Here is an 8,724-nt window from a genome sequence, read left to right as displayed (position 1 = left end):
GGGTTTTCAGTGGGGCTGTATTGGACCTACAGACCGGTCTGAGAAGTGACAGCTCCGTAAGACCGAGCTTCCTTGGGCCTGTAAAAGCCAAGCTTCAGGGGCCAGGGGCGGCCTGGCTCGGACACGGTCCTCCAAGGCGGGCAGTTCTGAGTGGACTCGTTTCTGAGACGCGAAGGGTCCCACCCGGTGGTCGTGATGGCTGAGGGCAGGGCAGGCGGAGGGTCAAGGCCCGTGTGCCTGGCCTACAGCTGGAGCCCCGAGGAGGAGCGGGGGGGCCTGTGGCTGGAGGGAGGGACCCCGGGCCAGGAAGCTGGGGCGCAGGCCCAGAGGCTCTCCTGAAGGGGGAACCTGCCGGCCACTGCCTGGTCCGGCCCGTGCTTCTGACCAGTCTGCCTGGCGTGACAGCACAGAGGGAGCCCCGGCGTGTCCCCCAGGATGGGGGTGGGGACCAGGCTGGCCCAGCCCAGCGCCCCAAGCATGAGCAGCAGGAAAAGCCGAGGATGTTCTGCTGGGGACTCAGGCTCTGGAAGTGTCCCCGGGCCTGAACCGGCTGGCAGCAGCAGGCTGGGGTTCAGCTGCCCCGGGCCAAGGGGAGCCTGGTGGGAGGCAGGATGAGGCCGTCTGCGCCTGCTGGGTGAGGGGTGCCGACAGGCTGAGGCCCCTGCGATGGAGGGGGCCTGTTCCGGCGCGCTGGGGGCACGTCCCCCAGACACAGATGGCTCTTTGTCAGGGCCGAGCCCCGCTCCCCCATCGGACTCACGAACAAAGCCCCCTCTGTCCACAGTGGCCTCCCCCTCACCCCCAGCACCGCCCCCAGGAAAGGAACAGAGCCCCCACCCCAGGCTCCCAGCCAGCGTCCCTGCCCAACACACGAACACACCAGGCCCAACGAGGCGGGGCATGCGGTGGGGGCCCAGATGCAGTGCGTGAGGGGCACCGGCGACCCTGATGCCTGACACCCAGGGGCCCCTTCCCCCAGGCCTGAGCAGACCCAGCCCCGCCCAGACGGCAACCTGGAAGGGGGGCGGGGGGGGGCAGGACAGGGCCTCGCCCCTGCAGGGAGGCCTCTACAACCCAGTTGTGCGTACTCTCTTGGTCCTGAATGCCCACGGACACCTCGCTGGGCCTGTCATCCTGCCCCAGTATCGCCACCCAGGAGGCTGGGCTGTGCCCGGTGAGGACAGCCACGGGCTCTGTGTCTGCCTCGTTCCCGGGGCCCGGCCCCCCTGGAGGCCTCTCCCTGGAGGAGGGCCACCCGCAGCCCCTCAATGACCAGGCGGCAGGATCCAGATGAGGCCGGGCAGGGCCGCCGCCAACTGGGCCAGCTCCTGCCGACAGTGGCTCTGCAGCTGGCGCAGCACCGCCTCCAGGCAGGCCTCCCGGCTGCGCAGTGCCCCAATCACCTCGGCAGCCCGCAGCCCCGGGCCCCCCGAGGCTCTGGCATCACTCTTCACCAGCCGGCAGGGTCCGTGGGGCTGGGCCGGGGCCCCACCTTCCTCCCAGGCCCGCCGAAGCGCCGCCAGCTCCTGTCCCACGGCCTCCTGGGTGGCCCGCTGCAGAGCGCTCCACTCGGACCCCGAGCCTCCAACCTGCGTTGGGGACAAGGCGGCTCGTGAGCCAGGGGCAGCCGCCCCCTGGCCAGGACACAGGCTGCAGGCCCAGATCCCACTCCTCCCCGGGGAAGGGGCCAACCCCGGTGCTGGCTGTCCAGCCTGTACATCACCCTCCCCGAGCACCTGAGCCCTGAGCCAGCAGTGGGCCCGGGACACGGCCAGCACCCGAGCACCCAGCGGACTGCAGCACCGCCCAGCGGCAGGCCAGCCAGCTCACCAGGTCCCCCGGGGCCTGTTCAGAGCCGAGGGCCAACCCTCCAGCCACCTACCCCCACCCCCACCCACCGTGCCGGGGTCAGGCTCGGCCTCCCACACCCACTGCCTTCCCAGGGCTCCCAGGAGGGGGACAGCGCCTGCCCAGCACTGGTGCTCCAGGCAAGCCCAGCCCAGGGGCGGGGGAGTGAGAAGAGGCTGTGTCCCCAGTCGTGGCCCTGACCCTGGCCCTCAGCGGGCTCCGCTGCAGGCAGCTTGGGAGAAACGCCTGCAAACATCAAACACGCTCCAGGGGTCACCACCACGGACGGGAGGGGCCGCAGGCTGCTGGGAACACCCCCGCTTCACGGGGTCCTGAAGACTTTAGGGAAAACCCTGCCTGCAAGTTACTTCAAGATGCCTCAGAAAAGGCGAGGCAACTGGGGTGGCTCCCGGGGAGCAGGGCGGGGCTGGGGGGCTGGGAGGGGCTACGTGGGGACAGAGCGCAGTCCCTGCGTCAGCGCCCCCTCACCCTGGCCTCCCAGGCCGCCCGCCGGGGCTCCACGGCTCCCTGCAGCTCCTCGTGCAGGGCCTGCAGCTGCTGAGCCACCATCTCCAACTGGTTAGCCCCCGACTCGGGGATCCTGGGCAGAAACGGGGGCTGTGCAGCCTCCAGGGGGCAGGCCCCCAGGACGGTGTCCTGCAGAGAGAGACCCCACCCTGTAAGAGGCAGGCAGCGAGCCCAGGGCTCCTAACCACAGGCCCAGCCCCTCAGCCCATGGGGCCGGCGCCCACCGCCGTGGGTGGACAGCTACCTGTCACCCCAGCAGGCCAGAGGCCAGGGCAGGCTGGATGCTGAGAAGTTGGGGCTCCCGGGGAGCTGGGCAGCAACGGGGACGGGACAGAGTCCTGGAGAGGGCCCCGGGTCTGAAGCTGGCTTCATGGCCGGGTGTGTATGCGCCCCCCGCCCCCGACGCCCCTTCCCGTCTGGGCAGTATGGAGGTGCCCCCAGGGCTGCTGGCTGCACTCAAGGCTGGGGGGCCCCGTCGTACCATCCACTGCCAGAAGACCAGCTCCCGGCGCCGCCACGCCAGGGCAGCCTCCAGGCGCGCGTTCTCACTCTCCAGCCTCCGGAGCAGCTGCAAGGCAAAGCACACAGCGCGGCCAGGTCAGAGCCCCACCTGCCCACCGGGGAGCCCCAGCGCCGACGCCCGTCCCTCTGGCCCGCAAGCCCGTCACCGCCGCCACTGCCGGCCTGGCCATCTCCGGGCAGGCAAGGCAGGGCAGCCCCACCTCCAGACGCGACCGGGCCGACACGCCCACGGTCCCCACGGAGTCAGGAGCGGACATCAAGCACCTTGGACTCAGGACCTCTGCCCCACAACCCTCACTGGGGGCCGCAGCCCGAGACGGCGGGCAGGTGAGGGAGCCCAGAACGGGGAGCCTGCCGGGCTCTCGGGAGAGGGAACCCCTCCTGGGCAACCTGGGAACCCCAGCGGCAGGGAGGCCGGGTCGCACACCCCGAACCTGCGCCCCCCACACAAACAGGTGGACCCACAGACGGCCACGGGCCCCAGGGCTGCTGCCGCTCGCGGAGTGCCTGCCCCGGCCTCGGCCTCCAGGAGCTTGGCGGGGGTCAGGAGTCCCACACTGGGGGGCCCACTGGTCACTGGGGAGGCGCAGTCAGGCCTCCTCGAGCCCCGTCCGGGCCCCAGCACGCCCCGCCACCCCCACCAGGAAGCCACAGGCCTGCACCTGCTGTGGCTCCTCTGAACACAGCACACCCGCCAGGGCGGCACCCACAGCTCCTTCTAGAAGGCAGACCTGCCGGGCTTCCTGGGAACCCAGCGGCGCGCTGTGCGGCCAGGACGAGGGGCCAGAGCACAGCGGCCAGCGAAGAGCTCTGCCACGCCGCCGGCGGGAAGGTTCGGGGCACACGCCCTACACACCGGCCCGGGGTGGGGCCCGGGTCTCCCCACCCGGAGGGGCCCCTGCTCTGCCCCCGCTCCGCAGCAGACGGCCAGCAGGCAACCAGGAGTCCACTTCCTACAGCCGGAACCTGGGGCTCCAGGGGCCAGATGGGGACAGCCTCGCCCCCTGCCCCTCCAGCGGGGGGGCCTAGCGGAGCACAGCCCCGGAGGCTGAGAGGAGCGCCCTGCAGACCACGTGCGCGCAGGCGAGCTCAGTTCTGTGGTTTCCGAGAACAGTCCGCGGGGGCTCCCCACCTCCCAGGCTAGGGAAAGGGGGGCAGGCACAACAGGAAGGCGCAATGAGTCCCCGCTGCCCCCCACCTCCGGCCCGGTGCTGGAGTCCCCCCCTCCCCCCGCTGCAGCCCGCTGCTGTGGCCAGGCACGGGGACGCGAGAGGGCTGCAGGCCCAGCCCGGAGCCAAGCACGCGTGCTGCCCAGCTGCTCTGTGGCACGCCTGGCCACCCACAGCAACCACAGATCTCTCCAGAAGCTTCTGGGACCCATCCCAGGAGTGCAGGTCCTTTCGGTACACTGGCCCAGGTTTCTGCCACTCGCCCTCCAGAGACGCTGGGAAGGAAACCGATCGTGACCCCCATCCACCCCACGCCACCTGCGGTCCTGCAGCTGCAACACGCCCCAGCGTCAGACAGGAGGGGGGGCATGCAGGCCGGGGCCCCCAGGGGCAGGAGGCCCGGCCTCGCTGAGTCACCCGTAAAAGGGCACCTCGGGTCGCCGAGATACTACTGCCTCCGCACGGCCAGGGACAAGTGCAGCCCTGCCTGAACGGGGCCAGCCAGGTATTGGCCAGGGATGCGGGCCTGGCAGGCACCCCCAGGTGGCCACCCCAACCCCACTAACGGGATACAGGACCTTCTGGGAGCACGTGACTCCAAGGCTGGGATCTGCTGGGCCTGGAAAGAGCGGCCGCACCAGCCCTGAGCCTCAGCCCTCCTGCCTGGCCAAGTGCCCCCCAGGCTGCATGGTGCCAGCCTCACACTCTGGACGAGCCAGAGTCCAGCCCTCAAGTGACAGCCAGCCCTGGGCCTGGCCCAGGACACCCTGGCCGTGCCAGCCCAAGGGAAGGAAACAATCATGACAGATCGGGGGCCACCGAAACGAAAGTCAGCAAAGTCGGGCCATGCTAGACCAGCCCTCTGCCCACCACCTCCATCGCCAGATGACCCCTGCTCGGGCTCCAGGCACCGCCATCGTGACCTTGACCCTCAAGCAGTCTTCCTTAATTCCAAAGGGCCCCCTCCCCCAGCTGCCAGTCCAGCCTAGACACCTGTGCCCCTGGGGCCCTAACCATGCCCAGCCACAGGCACACACAACAGCCGGTCTGCATCCTGGTCTAGGGTGCCAGGGGAGGCCCTCTGGACGTGCCTGTCCCCCACATCAGCAAGATGGTGAGTTGGGCAATCACCCAGAGATCAAAGCGGGTCGGCTGGGTCCTCCTTCGCAGCCCCCCGCCCACCTCAACCCCACTACCTCTGGTCTCTGCAGTCCTACGGCACCGACACACACCTGGCTCAGACAGGAGGGGGACCCACACCAGCCCTCACCTGCCGGCCTCCCTCCGGGTCCCTGAGCATCTCGGTCTCAGCAACAGACAGGTGGCCGAGGCTTCGGTCACTGTGGCAGCCACGGGTATACGAGTGGATCTGAAACAGGCAGTGCCAACCCCAGGCTGAGCAGGAGGAAGCAAGGAAATGGGCCTCGCCTTGCCAAGGTGGTCCAGGGCAGGCCAGGGTCAGGCTCAGAGAGCAGTCAGCACTGCGGGGGTGCTGGCCCAGGGCCCTCCCAGAGACCCCTGCAGTGGGAGGGGCGCTGGACAGTCCCCCTGTAGCCTCCCTGTCCCACCCAGTTCCCAGGGGCATGGTGGGAATCGAATGGGGCACCCCTGCTTCTCCCTAAGTTCACTGAGTGCCAGGTCTACGTGGGGGGAGAAACAGCCTCTGGACAGGCTACATGGTCCGGTGGAGCCAACAGCAGGGACACAGAGTGACCATTTGGGTCTGGGAGGCAGGGAAGCTTCTCGGCAAGGTGAGGCCTGAAGGCATCACGGAGGTTAATGAGTGGCCATGGCCACGCAGGAGGAGCAACTGGAGCCCAGGCCAAGCAAGAGACAGGTTCTAAGAAGGGCTGAGGGAGCAAAAGGCTCTCTGCAGGGGTGCAGGGTGCAGGGGCACAGGAGTGCAGGGATATAGGGGTTTAAGGGTGCAGGGGTGCAGGGTGCATGCATACAAAGATGCAGGGATACAGGGGTGTGGGGTGCAAGGGTACAGAGGTGCAGGGATACAGGGGTGCAGGGATGCTGGGTGGCGGGGCCCACAGTGGTGGGAGTGGGAGTCTGAGCATCCCTGCCCAGTGTCCTCTGAGCCTAGCTGCAGTGGGCCTGTAAGGGTGACCTGTGCCCCCATCACGGAGCCTTACCAGCCTCTAGGAACCCTACAGAAGCTGCCCACTGCCCACGAGCACCCAGGATGTGGTAGGAGGGGGTACCTTCCTCCCGGAAAAACACCAAGGCAGCTGCGGCTCCCCCAGGGCCCAGAGATCATTCTGCTCAGAGACGGAGCCTGAGGCCCCTGACGACTTCCAGGAACAGGCTCCCCAACCCATGGCTCCCTGTCCCAGCGATGCCCAGGTCCACCTGCCCTGGACTCCCCTGGACCACCTGGAGCCCGGGGCTCAGGATCCGGGCCACTGCAGGGCACACCCGGGCTCCTGGGTGGACAGGCCTCGGGCAGAGAGAGGCCGCGGGCCCCGGGGACAACCCTCAAGCCCCAATACCTTGCCCAGGAGGGCACACTGCTCCTGCTGACTGGTCATCAGGTTTCGCCACTGCAGCCGCAGCTTTCCCATCAACCACTGCAAGTGGCGTATGTCCACAGGGCCATCTGCACCCCCGCAGGCCGCGGGCGGGCCAGGACTGGCCGGGGCTTCGCCCTGGAGAGGGAACGGGGGTCACGCCCTGCTCCCCCACCCCCTGCGGAGACCCCGAGGGAGACAGAGAAAAGACGCCCCCCCACCCCGAGTGAAAGCCGTGGGCCCCCGGGGCTGCCCGGAAGGGGGGAGGGCAGGAGGCCGGCGCAGGGGTGGCCCCGCCGACGCCCAGGGCGGCCCCGAGGGCTGGCCCAGGCCGCCCGATGCCCGCTCACCCCACACGCACCTGGCACAGGGCTACCTCGTCGCCCAGCCGCACGCGTGTCCGGCCCAGCAGCCGCTCGAGCAGGGGCCCGCGGGCCAGGAGCCAGGCGAGGGCCAGCAGGAGCTCGCGGCTGCCCCGGGCGCCGTCCTCGGGGAGCTGTGCCAGCGCCCGCCGGGGGTAGCCCTGGGAGCGCAGCGCCCTCTTCACCAGGCGGACTTGGGCCTCTGGGAAGGGGCCCGGCTGCTCAGGGGGCGCCCAGTGGGCACCGCCCCGCCCGGGCCTCCGGGGCCCCGCACGGCCACCAAGCGGAGGCCCGGGTCGCAGGGGTCAGCAGGGCACTGGGGGCGGGGCAGAGGGGCGCCGGGGCTCGGGGGCGGGGCTCACGAGGGGGCGGGGCCTCGCCGAGCGGGGCCGTGGCCGGGTGGGCGGGGCCAGAGCCGCGGGGCGGGGCTTACCGGGGGGCGGGGCCACAGGAGCCGGAGGCCCCCGCGGCGAGTGGGCAGGGCCAGGGCTGCGGGGCGCGGCTTCCTGCGGGGGCGGGGCTCGCGGTGGGCGGGGCTCGCGGTGGGCGGGGCTCGCGGTGGGCGGGGCTCGCGGTGGGCGGGGCTTACCCAGGGCCGGGGGCGCCGGCGGGGCCCGGGGCGCAGGGGCGCAGTCGCCCGGCAGCGGCGAGAGCGCGAGGAAGAGCATCCGCCAGAGCGGCGGGGCCTGAGCGATCAGAGGGCGGCGGTCAGCGTGGCCGCCGCCGCCCCGCCTCCCCCAGCCCCGCCGCGGGCCTCACCGCCTCCGGACGGTCGAACTTGGCGCGGCGGAAGGTCTCGGGGCTGGGCCCGGCGGGCAGCGTCCGGCTGAGCGCGGCGATGGCGTCCGGCAGGGCCCCGGCCGCGCCCGCCCGCTCCTGCTCCGCCCGGCGCCGCCGCCCCATGTCGCCCTCGCGGTCCCGGCGTCCGAGGCGGGCGGTGCGGCGCGGCCCGGACACGCCCCCAGCGCCCGCGGCCCCCGGCGGACGCGCTTCCTGCGCCGCAGCGGCCAATGCGCGTCGGCGGCTCCGCGGGGCCCGCCCCCTGCAGCCCGGAGGCGGCCACGGCCCCGCCCGCCCCAAGCGGCGCCCGCAGGGCCAGCGCCCGGGAGCGCAGCGCGGCGGGGCCGGGCCCCGAGGCCCCCGAGGCCCCCGCGCACCCCGGCCGCCCTGCTCGCCCGCCCCGCCCCGCCCCGCCCCTGCCCCTGCCCCTGCCCGGGTCCGGCCGTGCGCACCGACGCCGCGGGGCGGGGCGGGGCGGGGCGGGGGGCAGCCGCGTCTCCGGTGTCTCGGACGGCGCCCGGGCCTGGGGAGCCGGCGGGCTGCCTGCGGTACGCGTGGGCACGGGCGTGACCCCCCGCGCCCGCCCCGCCCGCGCCCCCCTCCGGCTGGCCGCCCTGCCCACGGGCGGGGGTGCAGCGCCCTGCGGCCGTCGGGACAACGAGCACACCCTGGCCCCGCCGCGCGGCTCCGCGGCTCCTCTCTGCGGCTTCCCGTGGGAGGCTCTTCCCCCCCACCCGTGTCCTGCGCTGCTGGGCCGCCCTCCGGCCACAGGCGTGGAGGCTCAGCCCTCATCCTGCATCCGCCCCACCTGGCTGTGAGCCCCTGAACCCGCAGGAGGCGGGAGCCACCGCTGAATCTCCAAGTCCCCCGCCCCGGCCCCTGCCCCGCTGTCCCCTGAGAAACCCTGCCTCGCCTTAGCACCGTCTGTTCCCTCCTACCCCGTCCCCCCAGACGTGCTCTGGCTCCACCGCCTAGGCTCTGTGAGCCACCCTACAGCTG

At 71.9% G+C, this 8,724-nt stretch overlaps 1 protein-coding gene across 1 annotated transcript; it reads right to left on the bottom strand.

Annotated features, from left to right (window-relative positions):
* Window positions 1-7,886, bottom strand: TEDC1 (tubulin epsilon and delta complex 1). Its single transcript, XM_025443241.3, has 8 exons — window positions 7,705-7,886; window positions 7,535-7,631; window positions 6,945-7,147; window positions 6,566-6,721; window positions 5,338-5,436; window positions 2,858-2,944; window positions 2,338-2,505; window positions 1-1,589 (listed from the first exon to the last, which is right to left on the bottom strand). The coding sequence occupies exons 1-8, from the start codon at window positions 7,846-7,848 to the stop codon at window positions 1,266-1,268; spliced, it is 1,278 nt and encodes a 425-aa protein (XP_025299026.2). The 5' UTR covers window positions 7,849-7,886; the 3' UTR covers window positions 1-1,265.
* Window positions 7,887-8,724: the final 838 nt, after the last annotated feature.

This window comes from Canis lupus, chromosome 8, assembly GCF_003254725.2.
Source record: "Canis lupus dingo isolate Sandy chromosome 8, ASM325472v2, whole genome shotgun sequence".
NCBI classification, from domain to species: Eukaryota; Metazoa; Chordata; class Mammalia; order Carnivora; family Canidae; genus Canis; species Canis lupus.
The sequence above is the reverse complement of the archived record's forward strand: the minus strand, read 5'-3'. Positions and strand labels throughout refer to the sequence as shown.